General features: G+C 35.7%; 1 protein-coding gene across 3 annotated transcripts; it reads left to right on the forward strand.

The window, feature by feature from the left end:
* The first annotated feature begins 1,082 nt into the window (after positions 1-1,082).
* Positions 1,083-20,551, forward strand: PNISR (PNN interacting serine and arginine rich protein). Of its 3 annotated transcripts, none has more exons than XM_058174886.1 (12): positions 1,083-1,192; positions 4,902-5,010; positions 6,997-7,182; positions 9,420-9,646; positions 12,602-12,788; positions 13,088-13,278; positions 13,655-13,789; positions 14,345-14,444; positions 15,087-15,140; positions 16,313-16,483; positions 17,220-18,330; positions 18,574-20,551. In XM_058174886.1, the coding sequence occupies exons 2-12, from the start codon at positions 4,923-4,925 to the stop codon at positions 18,599-18,601; spliced, it is 2,478 nt and encodes an 825-aa protein (XP_058030869.1). In that variant the 5' UTR covers positions 1,083-1,192; positions 4,902-4,922; the 3' UTR covers positions 18,602-20,551. The 3 variants fall into 3 exon arrangements, with proteins under 3 accessions (XP_058030869.1, XP_058030860.1, XP_058030876.1); XM_058174877.1 differs by having other exon boundaries at positions 1,086-1,192; positions 4,899-5,010; XM_058174893.1 differs by lacking the exons at positions 16,313-16,483; positions 17,220-18,330; positions 18,574-20,551 and having other exon boundaries at positions 1,086-1,192; positions 4,899-5,010; positions 14,345-15,182.
* The last annotated feature ends 612 nt before the right edge of the window (positions 20,552-21,163 follow it).

Genomic DNA, 21,163 nt, shown 5'->3' on the forward strand with positions numbered 1-21,163 from the left:
TAATTCTGATTCCTCCGTCCAGGTCTTCACTGATTTAATTATTGGTTTTGTGGCTTTAAGTCTTTGCCTGTAAGCAGGTACAAGGTGAATAATGCAATGATCAGAGTGTCCTATAGCTGCACGTGGTAAAGACCGATAAGCATCTTTTAGTGTTGTGCAGCAATGGTCTAGAGTATTCTTGCTTCTGGTGGGACAATTGACATGCTGAAAGTATTTTGGTAGCTCTTTCCTTAAGTTTGCCTTGTTTAGATCTCCCAAAACAATGGCCAGTGAATCAGGGTGTTTGGCTTCCATGATTTGGTCAGCTAGAGTTCGTAATGCCTTGTTTACACAGGCTTGTGGTGGGACATAAACAGCAATTAGAAGAAATGAGGAAAATTCACGAGGCGAATAGTAAGGTTTGCAGTTGATAATTAGAGTCTCTAAATTGTTGTCACAGAATTTGTAAATTATATTAAAATCTTGACACCAGTTTCTATTAATAGTCTCTAGTCTCTAATATTTACACAACTCTTAAGTGCTTAGAGCTACTAAAATCCTAACAATCAGAAGATGGTAACAAAAACCAGCCTCTTTGCTTGCTAAACAGTGGGTGTGCAAATTTTTGCAGCCAGTATTTAACTCGTTTTAAAAGCGCGGAAGACTGTAGCCCAGGGCAGAATCAAAAAAACAACCGCAATTTCGACAGTACTGACTGAAACGCTAAAGAAAGCATTGCGCATGCGTCAAAAAGCAGCTCCACGTCCTTAGTAAAAATGGCGCGCACAGAACACTTTCAGCCAGGCGCTTGCGCGATACTTTCACTTGTTGGCAAGCAAAAAAAGTTAGTGACCATAAAACTGACAGTTCAAAAAGATTCTTGTTTCTAACCCTCGGAGATTCTAATGCCATGGCTGAGTAAATTTCCCAGACGTTTGTGCTATCACTCCCATCAGCCGCTGCCAACTTTAGAGGAGCAATTGGAAACTTTCCCCTCCAGATGTCTCTCGGTCTAAAGTCTCCGCCCTGACTTAAGATGGCGGATAGAATCAAACGGCAGGCTTTTCTCCGCCGGGTTGCAGTGACGTAAGCTTGCAGTTCCGGGTGAGTGACAGCGGGCGCCATTTTGTGTGGTTAACGCAAAGCTAACCGGAGAGACGGGGCAGCTGAAGTGCTGCGAGTGTTACCGGTCAGCGCAGAAGGCGCGGGCGGGGTGAGTAACTGCCTGCGTAGCGGCTGCGTTTGAGAACAGGCGGAAGCCGGTCGGAGAGTTGATTATCCTTCCACCACTATTTGGATTCGGCGCTGAATTCCGAACAGGCGGAGTTCGCTGCGGCGAGGCAAAGGGGGTGGGGAAGAAGGTGCAAGGCTGGTGCTCTGGGTTCGGATTAAGAACCCGAGGGTGGGGGCGCTAGTCTACTTCGCTTCTCCGGGATGGCCGATCGTTTCCTAACAGGCGCATTCGCGGTAGTCGTAACCGGGCGGCGGGGGGGGGAGGGGAGGGGCGGGGCGGGAAGAGGGGAAAAAACCCGACCCCGTTGTGCGCATGCGCCCTGATCTTGCTGGACTATCCAGGCGGCGGGCTGAGATTGGGCTCGTTACGAGCCTTATGTGCGCGTGCGTTGAGGCCCCCTAATCTCAACGGGATAAATAGCCTGGATTGACACTTGGGGCGACGGCTTAGTTCTGTTGCCATGGTTGCCACGTGAGAAGGCCAAGAGCCAGGCGCGCGCTCACATTGTGTTGTAAACATGCTGGGCCGACCTTGTGTGGGGTTGCTGATAGCTAGGAGATGTGTGAAAGGTGTGTGTGTGTCTCTCGCAATGGAAAAAAAAACTTGTACTTAATATATATAGTCTGATGTGAGTCTCACCCTATGGGTGTTTATTCAGAAGGAGGCATTTTCTAGTTTTAATAGGATTTCCCCTGTCCACAAATGATTAAAATAGTACCCAAAATTCTGGATAGAGGGTGTGTGTGGCATACAACAAAAAGAACTGCTTACTTTCTGGACAATTATTGGAAGTCATTTGCCCAACCTCATAGGACGTTGATATGAAACACTAGAACTGCTCTGGGTCTGGATTTTGGTTTCAAAATGTAGAGTGGGATTCTGCCTGCCCCAGTTCAGGGTGTCCCAATCCATAACAACTGAAAAAGTAATAACCTCACTTCGGTTGTACGAAAGGGAACAAAAAGCAACTCTGATGAGAAGCGCAAGCTAAGTTGTAAGCAACCATTGCTTTGCTGTCTCTAGATTAGGTCCCCCTTTTTGTCCTTGTGGGCTGCAGGTGACTAACAGAGATTTGTCATTTTAGTGGAATAAATAACCCTGGTCAATTTACTTTCAGAAATGTTGGTGTTGTAAACAAAAGCAGCATAATTAGATGTATTATTGCATATATCCATGTCATATTCCTAATTTTGTAATGTAATGCCATTTTCATATCAAATTTCAGACTGTACATTTCTAGAATATGTTCTTAAAATAGGAATAGGATTAGTCATCTGTGGCAGAGGACTATTTTTTTAACTTTCAATTTCTAAACGAAATCAGAAATACAGGTAGTCCTCAGCTTACCATATTTGAAATCAAAATTTCTGTTGCCAAACAAGACATTTGTTAAATGAATTTTGCCCCATTTTATGACCTTTCTTGCCACAGTTAAGTGAATCATTGCAGTTGTTAAGTTAGTAACACAGTGTTTAAGTGAATCTGGCTTCCACATTGACTTTGCTTGTCAGAAGGTTGCAAAAGATGATCATGACCACGGGATGCTGCAGCTGTCATAAATATGAACCAGTTGCCAAGCGTTCAAATTTTGATCACATGACCATGGGGACACTGCAACACTTGTAAGTGAAAAATGGTCATATCACTTTTTTCATAGCTGTTGTAACTTCGAACGGTCACTAAATGAACTGTTGTAATTCGAGGACTATCTATATTTGTTTTAGATTAATTGATGCTTTTGCATGAATCTGTCATTATTTTTCAAGTTTACTGATTGTACTATGTTAGGAAAATATGTATGTGGTGCTTAAGAGGTTTTTGAGCTTACAAACTTTATTTACCATACTTCTACCCAATGTTCAGTAAACTGAAGGTATTTTGTATTAAGTTTATTGTTATTTTTTTTTGTAAAGAAGCATTGTGATATGTTGAACCAGTGGCTGAGAGAAATATCATAAATGAAAATAGCATGAACTAAGGGATTCTTTCTTGCACGCTTATTATATACTCAATATTATTTTGTCAGTGGTTTGCTCTCCCAAGCTTGTTTCAATTTAGTTTCTGAACATTTTGTTACCAGACTAGGTAGCATCATCAGCATAATGTTTTTGTCCTATTCTTCTTAGCGTATAATGTTTTGTGTGTCAGTGTGGTCAGTTGGACCAACAAAGATAAATAATTTCTTTATAGACAGAAAACAGCTAGAAGTGGCTATATTTCATGGAATGTGTGTTCTCGCTTAAATGTTAGAAGATTTTCTCTTCATCTGAAGAATTTTGTACTTCTACTACTTCAATTTTCCCAGCACTTTCTACTGTTACTGATTTTCCAACTAACTTGCCTATTTCTGAACTTTCCTGAAACATAAAACCTTGATTTAACAGATTTTTCTCCATTATTTCAGGGAGGTGTGCAGGCCCAAATGTTGTCTATTGCATCCAGATTTGATTTTATCTTCCATAAAAATGGAAAGTGGAAGCAGGAAGTTTTAAAGTTGTAGGCATCTAGTAATGTGCATGTTGTGACTATTAAGTTATAATCTTCTTTTCTTTTTGGCATATTTTAGGTGAGTCCTAGGTTTGCTGCAAAAATACATAGAGAAAGTGCATGCCACCAATAGGGAGAGGACAAAATCATAAATACTGGCATTGTGACATTGGAGCTATGTTTTGTCTGTTAGGAGTTGTAGGATTGTTCTTGATTCTTCTGGGTGTTGAAACACTTTATATATCCACCAAAGCTTTATTCAGAGATATAAGCAAATTCTGAGATAAAGTAGTATTTTGATAATTAGAGGTACTCAACTAATATACCTTACAATCAATTAGATTCTGAATTCCATGATAAAATTACTGTGATGGAACCAAGAAAATTAAGCAATTTGAATATGATTTAAAAAGATATGTGAAATTATAAAATAAATATGTAAGAAAGATTATGATTAGGATAACTTTGCAGATTTATGCCTGTTTGCTAGAAACATTTGTATACCAAATAAACCATTGCATTTTATGTAGTCTGAATGCAGTATTTAATGGTGCAAAGGGATTGAAAATTAAACTTTTATACTATATATAATGTGATGTAGCATTGTTCAGAGTTGTGTAATCTGCAAAGGAACCATGTGAAGAGAGGAGAAAATAATTTTCTAACAGCGATTATCTGGTTTATAGTTATCAGATTAGTTTTTATGATTTATAAGGCCACTGAGCTAAAATGGTATGACTCAAAGAAAAGCATTCTTAGCCCCAGTAAATAAGATTTTTTTGTATTTATTCCTTCTGTTTTCCAAAGATTTTTGTATAAATGATGGTTGTTTAAAAAATATAGCAGAAAATCAAATCAAATTAAAATAATTAGGAACTAAAACTCATGGCTTTTAAATTCTGAAGGTCAACCCAGGATGGCAGATCTTGTTACTTTACATTGGATAGATAATTTTTGCAATCAGAATGGTAAAATACCTACATTAAAATATTTTTGTTTGATGTTGCAAATTTCCGGGAAATCCTATATAGTTTCTGTGGAATGTTTTGCTTACAAGAATATAATTAAAAAAATCTTTTGGAACAAGGTTCAGATAGCTTTGAGTGGGTAGTTTGGAAAAGGTTGGATGTCACAGTACATAGATGAATGACTTAAAGTGAAGCTTGTACTCAAATTTGAAATGTTATTTTTGCTCCAGTAGAGAACATATAAATAATTAAAGATGTGGGATCAAGGTGGGCAGCCTTGGCAACAGTGGCCTTTGAATCAGCAACAATGGATGCAGTCATTTCAGCATCAGCAAGATCCAAGTAAGTAAATAGCTGTGATTTTGCCTTCAGCATTAAAGTTAAGATATTAATCCACATTTTATAAACTGGGTTAGAATGTTACTCTTTCATTCATATAAAAAAGATTGCTAGTGATGAGTTCACACAAATAAATATAACCTGTTAAATCGAAACCCAACAAACTATTCTTTAGTGTTTACAATCTTTGAAAGTTGTTACAGGTTGCTTCTATATTGCTTGTAAGTACTCCTTCAGACTCTTAGTGAATAGGAGAAAATGCTGCTAAGCAGCAATATGTGCTGAGCTAATGATTTATTCTCTATCCCAGTATGCCTTTATTGAAATTCTTAAACAACATCTTCTTTCAATGACCATTTTCCAACTTGCTAGTATACAATGAAGGTGTTTTGAACTATTACAATATCTATGTCAGCTATATGTATGTAACAATACTGACAAATACAGAAAGGCTATAAATCTTTTGAATCTTATGCATAATGGAAGTTCTGGTGGTTCTCAAAAAATGTATTTTCAAAATACATTGTATTGTAGACTTTCTAAACACTTTTCTCTTTTAAATTTGAGGTATTCATTTTATAGTGCAGCCCTCAAACAAATTTTAAATTGTTCAGTATTTTGCCCAAATGTGTGCTTCTCCTTCAACAATAATATGCAAAATAATGCAGGGAGAAGCTGGTTAAGAGTTTCTTGCTCTTTGATCCTTACCCCTTTAAGACAGGGTTGTTCAAAAAGTGAGGTGTAGCTGCCTCAGGGAGGTGCAGACTGAACTCAGAGGAGGTATGAAGAACTTTTTAGTTACACTGTTGAAATAAATCCACCTTTCTCAAAGTTTCATTGTATTGTTTTCATAGTTCATTATGTTCATTTTGGTGTTTGGATTTTTAGTGGAGGTGTGTACGTTAATATTACATTAAGGGAGGTTTGATGGCAAAAAGTGGGCAACTTTCTTGTGACAGGAGCTTTACTAATTTTTTTTTAACTTAACTTCTGAGACTTAGAAAGAATATATTCAATAATGTTATGACACATCTCTGGAATTGGAGGGTCCTCTTTTTTGGCCTTCTATTTATTGGTAATAGAGTTAAGGGGCAAAAAGGAACAACTTTATACTTCAAGAAGCTTAAGTCACCCATTTTGGTATTTAAAATCCCCCTACTCTTAAGAAATGTTGGGCCCATCCACTGCAAGTGGTGGGATCTCTACTTTTCTTTTAAAATGTGCTTTATTTTATCCAAACAAGCTATATGCATGCCTTTTCCTTTGTATGCCTATACTATTTTTCTGTTATGTTTTAATAGCTTTTTATTCTTTTATAAAACAAAGTAGAAAAGAATAAATAGTCTATATATTCATCATATCCTGCAGATCTGGATGTACTAACTTGAGGCCAGTGTTCCAGTTCTGTTAATTGTTACATTGTTGCAACAAACCAATACTCTGTTTGCCTGACTATTACAATTATTTCTTTCAGAAGTAGTGTTTTGTAGAAGAGTAAGAAGAAAAGACACATCTATGTCAGTGATCTCTCTTGTTTGATCTCTCTCATTCATTCACTCTCATGGATATCAGTTTATATCTGAATATCCATATACTGTAGGTGCTTAAATTTTTTAAACTCACTGAAACTGGCCCATGTTCAGGATTGAGTTGTAAAGCTTTAATAATAATAATAATAATTTAATTTTTATACCGCCCTTCTCCCAAAGGACTCAGGGCGGTGAACAGGCAGATAAAATAATACCATATATTACAATAAATTAAATTGCATATTTTTTCAGTAATAAGTTCTTAATTCAGGAAAGTTCAAATTTCTCAGTAGGTCAGTGGAGAATTGCTATATGGGGTGTGGTATCAATGTTTAGAGGCCTCCAAAATATAGTCATAAATGATGCAGATTTTTTAAATGGAGGATTGGAATATGAATAAAATTCAATACTTGATTGTGTTTTGGAAAGTTGTATATTGAAAATCTAATTCTGTTTCTAGGCCAAATTGACTGGGCTGCATTAGCTCAGGCATGGATTGCTCAGCGGGAAGCGTCGGGGCAGCAGGGTGTGGTAGAACAGCAAGGAATGATGCCAAATGGCCAGGAGATGACAGGAATGGAACCTGGACCAAACAACCATGGTAATTTTCAGAATGATCCAAATTTCAACAGGATGTGGCAGCCAGGTATGTTATTGGTCCTTTTTTTTCCACTGCACTTGGAATCTTCCTAGTTGTGGATACAATTCTTACAAGAGCACTACTACAAATTAAATCTGATTTAGTTTGCAAAATTCTTATCAATACTAGCCAGAATTAAGTTAGGACAAAATTTCTTTTCTGATAAGGACAAGAAGTATTGATTCTTCCAAATAACTGTTGCTTATAAAGATATATGATATATTATGGATTTCTCTGCCTCAGACTTCATATATTGATTCAGATTGTGATCAGAAAATAATCTGCAGATGCTTTGAAAATCAAGCTTTGTAATGTGATTATACTATAAATTATTAGAAAGATTACATAAATTCAGAGTTGTTTAGATAGGCATAAAAATTGAAAAGGACTAGCAATAAACCAACAGGACAGAGTTATTCCCATAGTTCCCCAACAATTTTATTCGGTTCAATGCTAGTTCCCCAAAACATTTTAGAATAGTTTTTATTGAAACAGTTTCTCTGCTTGAATTTCACTCAGAATTATCTTTCTGAGTGAAAGTAAAGAATATTCATTGGTTTTTGAATTTAACAGAAATTTATAGTAGAAATTACCCTTGATAAAGGAATATATATACTGTAAAAAGGTTGCAATAAGCAATTGAATCAATTTTTAAAAATACATTTTTAGACAATAGTATTTCAAAGAGCACTTCACCTTCAATCAAGGCGTAATATCAATTTATGTTGGACACATGTAAGGAAATTTTTCACTGGGTCAGCCATAGTTCTCCTTGTTTCAGACAAGTTGCACATTTTTATTTTTATTTTTTTATTTGCATTTATATCCCGCCCTTCTCCGAAGACTCAGGGCGGTTTACACTATGTTAAGCAATAGTCTTCATCCATTTGTATATTTTTTATTTTATTTCTTTTGTCACAACAGTATACACAAACAATTATCATAGATATAACAACATATCTTGAAGAAATATCGATAGATAGATATATATGAGTAAAAAAATATGCATCAACTATATTAATTTGATATAATGAAGGGAACAATATTATATACAATATTATATACAAAGTCAACTTATTGCCCCCAACAATCTGGGTCCTCATTTTACCTACCTTATAAAGGATGGAAGGCTGAGTCAACCTTGGGCCTGGTGGGACTTGAACTTGCAGTAATTGCAAGCAGCTGTGTTAATAACAGCAGTCTGAGCCACCAGAGGCCCCATTGCCATGTTTATCTTATACAAATACCTGCATGCCTTTTAAAGGATTTGCAAAAACTGGATTTGTTCTCTTTGGACTGTTTGTGTGTGTATGTGTGTTGACATCTTGGCATTCAACCTTATTCCTGCCTTTTTGCCATTTTGGGATTAATTGTACTATTTGTAGAACAGGTTTTTCAAAGTGTTCACTAGAATAACACAAAATATTTATTTTAAGTATTGTGGTGTTATTGCAGGTGGTCTTACTACTTTAAAATTTTAAATATGTCCATATTCTGTAACATAGATGAAAGAATTGTGTCTTCAAAAACATCACTGAATTTCAGTTTCTGATATCCATTATTTTACTATACTTGCTAGGACTCTTGTGAGTTGAACTTCAGAAACATGGAATACCATAATTTCTGCTGTGTAAGATAACCAGTTTCTACAAAAATGACGTTCTTTTGGGCCTCTTTTTTCACCTAAAGTTGATCCCTAGAAAGTGCTCTCCAGATTCGTTGAACTGCTTCTTTGTCAGCCATATCGAGAATTGCCATTAGTTATAAGCACTGCGAATGCTGAAAGTGATAATCCACAATAGCTGGAGATGCTGATATAATTATTCTCCAGAGGGATAATGTGTTAGTTTAGCCAGCATAAACAAGAGTTTTGTGGCAACTTAAACACTAATAAATGTATTATTACAAAGTTTTTGTAGCTCACATCCATTTTATTTGACATCAATATTTTCTTTGATGATTGGAGATTATTCTTATCTCTATCCTTGAAATTGCATTTCAGATCTGAAAGGCCAGATTGAGTTGGAAAAAATAGCTGATATAATATAGACTTTCCCTGTAATAGATGTTGTGATTTGGATAAATACTGTTCATACAAAGGACTACTAAACATAGTTTGGATTCATACAAAAATGAAAACCAGAAATGTTTAATGATATATCCTTCATTATAAAAATCAATAAAGCCTGATTAAACACTGATTAAAATGATTATTAACATTTTTTGTTATGACATCAAAACAGAATGGAACATACCCCACCAGCCGCCTCATCCGCCTCCAGAACAGCCATGGATTCCTCCAGCCCCTGGATCAATGGATATTGTTCCTCCATCTGAAGACAGTAACAGTCAGGACAGTGGGGAATTTGCCCCTGACAACAGGCATATATTTAATCAAAATAATCACAACTTTGGGGGACCACCACCTGATAACTTTGCAATGGGGCCAGTGAACCAGTTTGACTATCAGGTGAAAAATTTGTTATTTTAATATAAGCATGTGGAGTTCCGGCAGCATTGCTCTAAAGCAGATTTCAACAGAGTTTACTTGTTTATTAAAATAGATTTGTTTACAAACATTTACCCAGCTCAATTAGTTGTTTTACCAACTGTATTCTTTATCAGATTGGCTGTGATACTGTACATATGTTGAGCTACACTGGATTAGTGTGATGTGTTCTGTTTGGGATCATTTATGAAAGGTCTGAGAAAGTTCAGCTACAGGCAAATGTAAATTTTATTTATATGATATTTCTTTTTTTCTGCTTTTATAATTTTTACTAAGCTTTTTTTGGGTGGTAGTGTCTTTTTTGGTTTTTGTTTTGCTTTTAAATTCCCCATGTGATATTTATATGTTAAAAGTATATAGGGGATAGCTGTGTTTATATAAAACAGATTTATGTTTTGTAAAGGAGAAAAATATTAACATCACAAGGATGAGATTAATTACTTATTCCTAAAACTAAGAAAATAAGCCTGAAAATATGTTGAGATTCTCCCTATTAAGTCTCTGAATAAATAATACTTTTATAAATAAAATTATGTATAAAGAATATAAAGGTTAACATAAAGGTAAATATTGTATAGAATCGTGATGCATACACCTTTAACCACTCTGAAATTGGACTTGTCAGAACTTTAGAATACAATTTTATTTAGTTCATCTGTTTTGGGCTAGTTAGTTAAAAAACATGCTGGAGTACTTTTATATACCTAGGCATTCCCATTCATTTTGGTGAAAGCAGAGAATTAGTCTCTACATTGAAAGGGGGTGGGGCATGAGAATTTCTGCACATCTGTTATCTGTGCATGTTTCTGGATGTTATATCTATGAATGGAGTCTAGATGTCTAGACTAAATGTCTAGACAGCATTAAGTGTATTGTTTCAGGAGCACAAGGTATGGCTACATTTTTCTCAATTATTTGTTAGTGCTGTACTAAAATTTGGTGTTACATTTCATAGATATTTATAAAGTAAATGAAGAGACTGTTCATAATAAGTTAGCTTTTTATGTCCTTATATAGTTTGTTAAAAGTTGCAAACTTTAATTTATTAGGTAGATTGGTCATCTGAAGTTTTGAATAAAGTATATCCCATCCCATAGACCCACATTTGTATTAATGGAACTGAGATTGAAGACTCAATTGATAAAGGCTATATACACTATCTAATAATTAGATATAATTTAGGGAAGGTAGAATAATGACATAATTGACTAGCTATCTGTAGCAGCTTTTCTTTTTAACAGTAACAACATGCAACTGAAATGTATTATTTATTTAGCATATGGCAAATCCATAGATTTATAGTAGTTCAAATGTTAATATCCAGACCACCCATTGTGATGGATATTTTGCCGAGGAGCGCCACACACGGATCCTGTTCAGAGTTGACAAGAAAGCTGGCAAGAAAGGTCAAAACCTGGCACCTTTTATGTAGGGTCATCTACATAACTGCCTGTATCTGGGCATTCAGCAGTCCATTTTGTGTGTTGATGTCAAAGTTGTTAGATAATTTTGTTGTACTCCTTCACTAAGGCTTCCTGCCTTTATAGAGCTGGTGGAGCAATGTGGCTCAAGACGGGGAGCCAGCAGGCAGGAGTAGATTTTAATCCATTGCCATGTATATAGCGAGCCAGGAGTTCTACAAAGATGTCTGGCTGCCAACTGTCGTTAACTGCCAATTCTTCAAGGTAGTCTGGCTGCCAATTGTTGCTAGACGTTTGGTTCACATGACTGTGTTATCCAGGATGCACTGCGAGGAGCGAACTAGCATCACACCCTGCAACTGAAATGAATTTCTTAAATCCACATTTCCAGAAGAGATGATAGCACTTATAAGAGAAAATCCCAAATCTAATGATTAGATGGCTTTATTTCTGATAATGAGTGAATTTTCTTTCCTGAAATCATGATTCATGTTTAAAAGAATGCATATTCCCCCTCCTCACACATACTCTGAAAAACGGTTATACTCGGATTTCAGTACTATGCAAATACTTTTAAAAAAGACAAAAATTGCTTGATTGTACAGATCGTTTAAAAACAGTATGGACAGTTTTCTTACAATTACCTTTCATTAAAAGAAAAAAACCAATGCGCATCAATTCATGTACATCGTGCTCTTAATGACCAGCATTGTAAATGGAGTATTTGACAACTGATGTTAAACATATCCTTTAACCATAAACAGGTTATTTACTCACTTAAATAAAATATATCAATTTTTGCTTAAGAAGTGAGAATTGATCATAAGAATTTGACCTAATAAATCACTTATATTTGTTCGCTTGCACATGCATGATAATTCATTTATATAATAGAAACGCCATATAATATTATACGATCATTAGAAGAGCAGGTGATTTAATTCCCTTTCCCTGTCAAAATTACTTCAGAAAAATAAAATAAGAATATTAGGTATATCCTGATGACCTACAAATAAATGCCAAACCCCCAATAAAATAAAAAATAATGTATGTTCTTATAGATCTCTTGGGCCTCTATTTCCTCAATGGAAGATTCCAGCTCCATATTATATATTGTTTTTAAAACTTTCTAATGTCATAGTGTAATACAGCATGGGCTTCTCTTTTACAAAATTACTTTTTTAAATGGTAAAAATCCCTTTTTTGGTTCATTAATCTTTGCGTTCTCCCTAAAGTACTCCGGACTCTCTAGTAGAAACAAAAAATATTCTATACAGAGATCAAGTCCTTTTCTTTTCTTTTCTTTTCTTTTCTTTTCTTTTCTTTTCTTTTCTTTTCTTTTCTTTTCTTTTCTCTTTTCTTTTCCTATTCTTTTCTCTTTTCTTTTCCTATCCTTTCCTCTTTTCTTTTCTTTTATTTCACCTTTTTACTGAGAAACTGTTAGGGCAATCTGTAGCATTGGGTTAAAGAAAAATGAACTTCATTACTTTTTCAGCATGGGACCACTTTTGGTCCACCTCAAGGTGGGTTTCATCCACCTTACTGGCAGCCTGGACCGCCAGGGCCCCCAGGACCTCCAGCACCTCCTGCGCCTCCTCCAAATAGAAGGGAAAGGCCAGCATTTAGAGATCGCCAGCGATCACCGATCACATTACCCGTGAAACAGGAACCCCCTCAAATTGGTATGTCTTCAGCATATTTAGTTCAATGTATGTGATACACACATTTTGAAAATACAAGCTGTTGGTCGCTGAGTTTCAAGGCTTGTAACTGAGTTATGCATACTATACTTAATTTCACTTATCTGTGCTTCATCTTAAATAGAACAACTTATGGACCTTCAGCTACAGCCTAACAAATGTTCTATGATATGGCCCATGGAAAGAATTATAAAACTTATTAGAGATGGTTAACTTTTAAAAACCCTGATAGGGCTCAGAAAGTATGCATTTATTAAGTAATTTATTTTATGATGCTGTAGATGCTGTTAAACGTAGAACTCTACCTGCTTGGATTCGTGAGGGCTTAGAGAAAATGGAAAGGGAAAAACAGAAGAAGCTAGAAAAAGAGAGAATGGAACAGCAGCGTTCTCAACTGTCTAAAAAGGAAAAGAAGGAAATTACAGAACCAGGAGAAGAGGGTGGACCTCGGTTACCACAGAAAAGTAAATTTGTAAGTGGGAAAATTCCCGTATAGTATGTACAAGTTTGCATATTTAAAATGCTTTATTTTAATATATTTTTTTTAGAAAATAAAGTATTTTACCAACAGTGTTGGTAGCACAGGCAGTAGTTTGTCCATACTTTTCTTAATTTGTCAGGCTTCTAAAGCAGATGGGTAATTTTAATTGCAAGGTCCTGCCCAAAATACTGGTTTTGTCCTTGCAAAATGATGGAATGTATCAGGCAGTCTTGATCGGGCAAAATAGGCCTTAACCTTGTCATTTCTTTTTGCATCAATATCTTTTTTGATTTTGTCAGTGTGAATAGTTAATATTTGAAATATGAAAGTTCCTTGTTGAAGAGCTACATTTTTTGTTGTTTTATAGGATAGTGATGAAGAAGAGGATTTTGATAACATAGAGGCTGTAAGTAGTGGAAAAGTCACCAGAAGCCCATCTCCAACTGCTCATGAGGAGCAGAGTGAACCAGAAATGACAGAGGAAGAAAAGGATTATCAGATGGTACAATTCATTTTTGGATCACTGTATTTACAATACATTTTACTGTTGATATAATAGGAACCATACTTAAGAAAAAACAATTTCATATTAAATTCTAATTTTTTAAACTTAATTGATAAAATTTAATTATAAATTTGTAATTTGAAATAAATATATTTAAGCTTAACTTAGGAAAGTTTCTTTTGATTGTTAATCGTTATTGAAATAAATCAAAGATTTCATCCTTAGATATTCAGGCAAGTTGCTATTCTTTAGTCAAATTATTCTAATGGAGACATCAAGCAACCGTTGCTAAATTGAAATTTTATTTGTGTGCTGATACATCTGTTGCATCAAAATGTGTTAAACTGAGATCTGTTACAATGAGAGTTTACTGTGGAACATTTTTTTTCTTGGTATTCTGCATAGGATGCCATATAACTAGTTGGTATAAATATGCTGTTTCTTTTACTGTTAGCAAGTCCTTTGCGATTTCTTTTTCAAGAAGTGAGATGCCTTGAATTTGGGTAGTTGAGAATAGCGTCTGAATGAATGTTTATCTTTAAATTTGTTCAGATGTTGCTGACAAAAATGTTGCTGACAGAAATTCTCCTAGATGTCACCAATGAAGAAATTTATTATGTGGCTAAAGATGTCCATCGTAAAGCAATAAAAGGTATGTTTAGGCTTCTAATAGGTTCATTAATTGTCCTTGTGCATGTCTTGTAATAGTTTAAAGTATATAAGCATATGTTCATATATAATATCTGTATCTAAAATAATTTAAATGTAAAGTTCCAAAAATTCATTTGTAATCATATATTGTTGTTCTGCGCAGTTTATAGCGTTAAATATTTCATTTTTTCAATTTAACTTCTTAAAAATTGTGTTGAGTTTTTGACTAGCATTTTCTAGTTGAAATTTAGATGAGCAAAAAAACTCCTATAAGTCAAACTTGTATAATTAAATGTTTTTGTGATCCTGCTATTCAGCTTTTTTAAAAAACAGTAATCTTATTTCATATAACTGAATAAATTAATTAATATACTGATTGCAGGTATAATGTATTAATCTGTTAATGCCTTACTCTAAAGAACTGCCTTTTTAATTGTATTCATTATTAATTTACAGTTTAAATTTCTAAACTATCATGGCCAGAAATTACTGGGCTTTCAATGGATGATACGTGTTTAATGTTTTTTCTCTCCTCCACAAAACAGCAATAGTAGTAGATTTAACAATACCATATACTCTCATGACTATGAAAACGTGGCTATTTGTGTTAACATGTTGTTCCTGTTGTTGATGTGATACAAAGCTCCTGCAAAACAGCTGGCACAGTCCAGTGCATTGGCTTCCCTCACTGGACTTGGTAAGTATGTTCCTGATTTTGAGAGGGACTTAATGGGGAGAGCTGTTGCTTGCATTCCTAAATATGTATTGAAACAAGAGTGAAACTATCCAATATGCATTAGGCAGGCATCAAGTGACTTAGGACTTATCTCACAAAAGTTATACTGAAATCTGTGAAAACTGTAGTACTCTTTCTGGGCAAGCCTTCCCTGAGGTTGGAGGTTGGGTGTTTTTGGCCAGATATCTAATATGGTATCTAAAATACAATGGACTTGAATGATTTGTATTATTTTTTTTTAACTTTACTGTCTTAGTGTATGTTTAAATTAAAAAAAACCACAATAACACCTACTACTTTGTCTTGCCAAAAATCCCACACAACAAAATGCATATTTTGAATTCTCATAGCTAGTGCTTAACATGCTGGATATGAAATTCAGAATTGCATCCTATATTGTAATAGATTGTGTAAAAACTTTGCATGTCAGTGTAACATTGATAATGCTGTCGTATTATTGTGACATTAAATAAATATATTATTTTGACCCCTATGATGAATTCTTTTGTTAGTTTAAATGTATTTGGAAAATAATTCTAAAATTAAGAACCTGGGAAAGAAAGTAAAGATGCTTCTGAACCAGATGCTCAAGATTACTTTCTACCAGTTTTCCAGATCTATCTTTTGGGGGAAGAGAAGTCCATTCCTATTGCATATCTGTACCTTTTTAATGTACAGTCTTTTCTGAATGCTAGACAATTGATTGGCATTAGGACTTTTTAAAGCCCTGGATATTGAAGCTGACTGAAATCACTGTAACAATATCTTGAAGGACAGATCTTAGGCATTGCACTTCAGAGTCTATTTTCTTGCTGATGTATTCTAAGCATTTGGTACTGGCTCTGTAAAGAGCTTTTTCACTCATATTGAGCAGAAAGTATGTAATCTTAGCAATTGCTTGCTGGAAAACATGGCAAGCTATTCCGGATGAAGTAAAACCAGATACTGAGCAGCAGGTCAGATGTGTGGGCCTTGAACACTCCAGTCAACCAGCATTGGCACTTCCTCCAGAATAAGTGGCTTCTTCAGTGAAGAAGTGAAAGATGGGCAATATGCACTCCTCTTTGCCCTGCAGAAATATTAAGAACCAGGATTGATCTTTCCTCGTGATAGACTAGGCTTTATGCACGCAGGTGGACTGGGTGGTTATGGATCAGGAGACAGTGACGATGAGAGGAGTGACAGAGGCTCTGAGTCATCTGATACTGATGATGAGGAACTACGACACAGAATCAGGCAAAAACAAGAAGCATTTTGGAGGAAGGAGAGAGAACAGCAACTACTGCTAGAGAAACAACTGGAAGGTATGTATATATGCATAGGGAGAGGGACTCTTATGCTTAAATGAATATTTTATTTTATTATTTTAACCTCTTAATGTTAACCTCTATGTGTAGCATTTCATGAGATAGTTAGGGCAGCAGCCTCTTTTGTTCACACATGCACAGATAAGGCCATGAAATAGCCCTGCCATGCTAGGTGCTTATTTTATACCTTAGTGATACAGATCCATAGAGGCCTTTCACAACCACTGAATCAGATGATCTGCACAGGTCTAACTTACTATGTGATACTATATACCCAAGCAAAGCTGTTGAATTTATGGTAAACTAATTGTAGGAAATAGGGTTATGGTTTTTCCTGAGAGTCATCCAGTGATTTTTGCTGCCATGGAACAATTGTGGAAGAATTACTATTCTAACACATTTTATCTTGACATTGTTACTGGCCAGAAGCAGTGGGGAAATTTCGATTTTTTTTACTACAGGTTCTGTGGGCGTGGTGTGGCTTGGTAGGTGTGGTTTGGTGGGCGTGGCAGGGGAAGGATATTGCAAAATCCCCATTCCCACTCCACTCTGGGATCAGCCAGAGGTGGTATTTGCTGGTTCTCTGAACTACTCAAAATTTCCGCTACCGGTTCTCCAGAACCTGTCAGAACCTGCTGGATTTCACCCCTGGCCAGAAGAATAGAAATATTATGTATCAGTTCCACTTTATTTGTATGATTTGGGATCTGTTTCTCTGGCACATATTTTACAGAAGAAAAGCTCCAAAATGAGAGAATTGCAAAAGAGATGAGTGAACTTGCCAGTAAAGAGCAAGGCAGCAATTCACCAATAGAAGATGTTAAAGAAGCTGAGGAGGAGGATGCATTTGGTGAAAAGAAAAAGTCTCCAAAAGAAACAACGCCAGACATCGAACCCAAAAAAGAGATTAAAGAAAAAGAGAGAGCAGGAAGGAGTAGGTCAAAAAGTTCAAGTAGTGCTAGTTCAAGTAATAATAGCAGAAGTAGCAGCAGTAGCAGCAGTAGCAGCACAGCTAGTAGTTCATCTTATAGTAGTAGTTCAGGTAGCAGTCGCAGCTCTACACATTCTTCCTCCCCCAAAAGAAAAAAAAGACGTAGTCACAGTAGGTCACCTAAAGTTAGGCGTAGCAGAAGTAGGAGCTATTCACATAGAAATAGAAGAGAAAGGAGCAGGAGCAGGGGTAAAGTAAGAGAGAGACAAAGATCTAGTAGACACAAGAGTATAGAAAGAAGGGAGAGGAGACGAAATCATAGTCCTTCCCATGACCGAAACTGGGAGAGACGTAGAAGTGATAGTCACTCAAGAGATAGACTTACTAGCCATTCCACTTGTAGTGGGAGTCGAGATAGGCATAAAAGTGAAGATCAGCACAGGAGCATAAGCGGGAACAGGCACAAACATAGTCACGATAGCAAAATTCAAGAAAGAAAAAAGGAACGCAGTAGGAGCATAGAGAAAGATAAAAAAAAGAACAGGGAGAGGGACCGAGATCAGGAAAAGCGCAGAGAGAAACAGAAAAAAGAAGACAAAGAAAGTAAAATTGGGAATCATGAAGAGAGATTAAAAAGAAAAAGAGATAGCGAAAGAACTTTCTCTCGCAGTGATTCCTTGTCTTCAAAAATGTTAAGGCGTGATTCTAGGCAGGAAAGCAAGAAAAGTTCTACCAAAGAGAGCAAAAAGCATTCAGGTTCAGAATCTAGCACAAGAAGCAGTTCTGAGTCACGAGGCAGCAGCAAAGAAAAGAAGCCGAAGAAATCAAAGCATAGTCGGTCACGGTCCATGGAGAAATCTCAAAGGTCTGGTAAGAAGGCAAGCCGCAAACACAAGTCTAAATCACGATCAAGGTAGTATTCTTTTAAGTATTTTGCTTGATTTATGTATTTCTTTGTATTTCAATTCTTCATCATGCTTGCCTGCAACATATATATAAATATTTTGCAAATTAAATTAATTTCCATAGATTATCCTTCTGGTGGGATGGGGAGATACCTTTGATCACTTAAAAAAAAAGAGTTATTAAGCCTAACGTGTATGCTCTTTATGATTCTTTTCCCTTTAATTTTCCCCACTTTTTCTTTATTTTTCAGATCAATGACTCCTCGTCGTAAACGCTGAGGAATGATATGACATTAGTCATAATGATTTAAAAATTCCATGAGTTTTTAAGGGCTTGTCTCATTATAGAGGCTCATTATAGAGGCTACAGTTGTGGCTATGTAGATGGAAGCTGACCCCTTTTTTAACGAAAAGATCTGTAAATAGCTGTATTTTTTGGAAACACTGCTCGGAGTTAAGTACTTGCTAGGAATTCTTTGTATTTACATTTTTCAAAACAGTAGTGCTTACCTAAGGCTATGAAATATGTCATTCTCTTTCAGCTGTAATGTTCTTAAATTGCTATTGAATGTATTGTGATGTCAATAAAGTTCTTTAGTTCATTTTTTTGTTTAAATTCTTCTATTTTTATTTATTTTAAATATTTATTTGAAAGGCATTTTTCTTTTGTAAAATTCTTAATAGTAGTTTAACTTCTGGGTTTCATTTTTGGATAAATCCAAGTCAATTCTCTAATAAAAGAGAGAATTTGGGGAAAACCCCCAAAGGTTTTTGTTTTATTTTAATGGTATGCTTCGTCATACTATGTGTGAATGAAATGTTGATAATTACTGTAAGACATACCAAGACTAGCCAAACAAAAATAGTAAGTTCAAGTAACTTAACGTAATGAAACAAGTTTATAGTTTTGCAACACTCTTCCTCGGAGAAGTTAATACTGCTTTTGACTCAGTTTCTTTCTGTAATTATAACGATAAAGATCACTAAAATAACCTTGTGTTAAGAAGTTTAAATAGGTCCAATCTTACAACTTACCAACTAATACGATGATTGCAAAATAAAAATGCTGTTTATAACATCTTAGAAAATGCTAAAGTAAGCAGTTTTTTGCTTGGTAAACATGAATTCTAAAGAGATCTTGATGTTGAAAGTAGTCTTAAGCATCTTCCATCTTCCTATCAGAGATGGGAACTTTCATTTTGATTTTTCATTTATTTCAGAAAGTTACAGCATATCCTGATATTTAGCTTATAATTATGCAGACTAAATTTGTAGGGTTCAGGGAAGTAGAGTTGATACAATCCTAATGAACATACCAGCTGAAAAAATAGGAACTAAGATGTCAATATCATGCTATGTACTTGGAGTAACCTTCATGTATCGTACCTTCCAGGTGCATAATACCGATAGTCCTTGCTTAATGACTGGTTGCTAAGCAATTGAAGTTACAGTGGAACTTCTGTAAGCTACTTACAACCTGGTCCCAAAGTTAGAGCTGCTGCAGCACCTCTCCAGTCATTTGCCTTTACAACCAATTGCAGGGATACTGCCAGGCTCCCCCTATTTTATCCCCACCAATTCCCAGCAGCGCTTGGGCCTCATCCCCACCCTCCCCATCAAGCACTGCATACTTACCTTTTGAAGATATCCAGAGCTTTCTGCAGCTTTGTGATCTGGGCAGCCATATGGCATGATTCCAGAAGAGACCACAATTGTTTGAGCAACCTTCTAGTCGCTTGTTTGAGTTGGTAGTTTCTTGATTGATCGATTGTTTTCCACTTGACAAACAGTAAACAATCAAGGAACCATAAAGAAGAAAACAGCCCTCCCACATTTGCAGAGCATGCCACTTACATGTAAACAAAGAGGAATCCCTCTCCTTTCTAGCACTGATGATATTATCTAGTTAGGTAATGAAACGTCTGCAAGAAAACAACCAAGCTCAGAGAGCACCAATCACCCCACACACCCCAAACTTCCAGGACAAGAAAAATGATACATTTTTTTCTAAACAAATAAAAACTTGAAGCACCCAGTGTATATTAACTGTAGGTGAATGTAATACACATTTTGTAGCATATTAACAGATAGCGTTTCCTCTATTTTATTTCTCCCATTTTCCTACTTGGAAAAAGAAAATAACGCCCAAAAAGAAGAGTTCTGTAATAATGGAAAATTAAATGTTTGTTTCTGTATTTAACTTGCTCCAATAAAAGAACTACACTACTGTTTCAGTTTGTTCTTTTTAACATACACTTAACATGCTTAACATTTTAAAAGAAACTAATGAGATTATTAGGTTATAAGAGAACGCAAGAGAAGCAAACACTAAGTGTCAAGGTTATCTTGACTAGAGAACTTTGAACTTCACTAACCTCTCCCTTACGTAATTGTTGTACAATATTGTTAAGATAGAGGAGAAAGGTATTTATTTACATATAATACTTTATTTACATATATTTTTATATATCCAGTTTCCAAGACACTGGTAGAATCAAGGTGACTGGATGAAGTGGAGCATTTACTGGCCAGATACCCTTCCTGACACCCTGTGGAGTTGGCAGCAGATATTTTTTGTTTGGCCCTACAGGATAAAAATCAGAGAAAAATAGTACATAATTTATTGCATTCCTTATTGTACCTGTGTCTGTCTCCTCCGCACATCCTCTGTTCCAGCATTGAAATGGCTTGCTAACAGATTTTTTTTAAAAAAATTGCTGTGCCCTTATATTTATTCCCCCCATGCCGTCCTGAGGAAGGTTAAACTAAGGGCGACCAGCCCAAAATCAATGAAATTTCTGTGAGTCAAGTGGATCCAGAAGATGAATGTCGCTATTTAAC

This window comes from Ahaetulla prasina, chromosome 1 (genome assembly GCF_028640845.1).
Source record: "Ahaetulla prasina isolate Xishuangbanna chromosome 1, ASM2864084v1, whole genome shotgun sequence".
In the NCBI taxonomy this organism is placed as follows: domain Eukaryota; kingdom Metazoa; phylum Chordata; class Lepidosauria; order Squamata; family Colubridae; genus Ahaetulla; species Ahaetulla prasina.

Excerpts from the sequence above, each read along its gene's own strand:
- PNISR (XM_058174886.1), top strand. The coding sequence starts at position 4,923 with ATGTGGGATCAAGGTGGGCAGCCTTGGCAACAGTGGCCTTTGAATCAG. Across the intron at positions 7,183-9,419 it reads CAACAGGATGTGGCAGCCAG|AATGGAACATACCCCACCAG; the intron begins GTATGTTATTGG and ends ACATCAAAACAG. Across the intron at positions 13,279-13,654 it reads TACCACAGAAAAGTAAATTT|GATAGTGATGAAGAAGAGGA; the intron begins GTAAGTGGGAAA and ends GTTGTTTTATAG.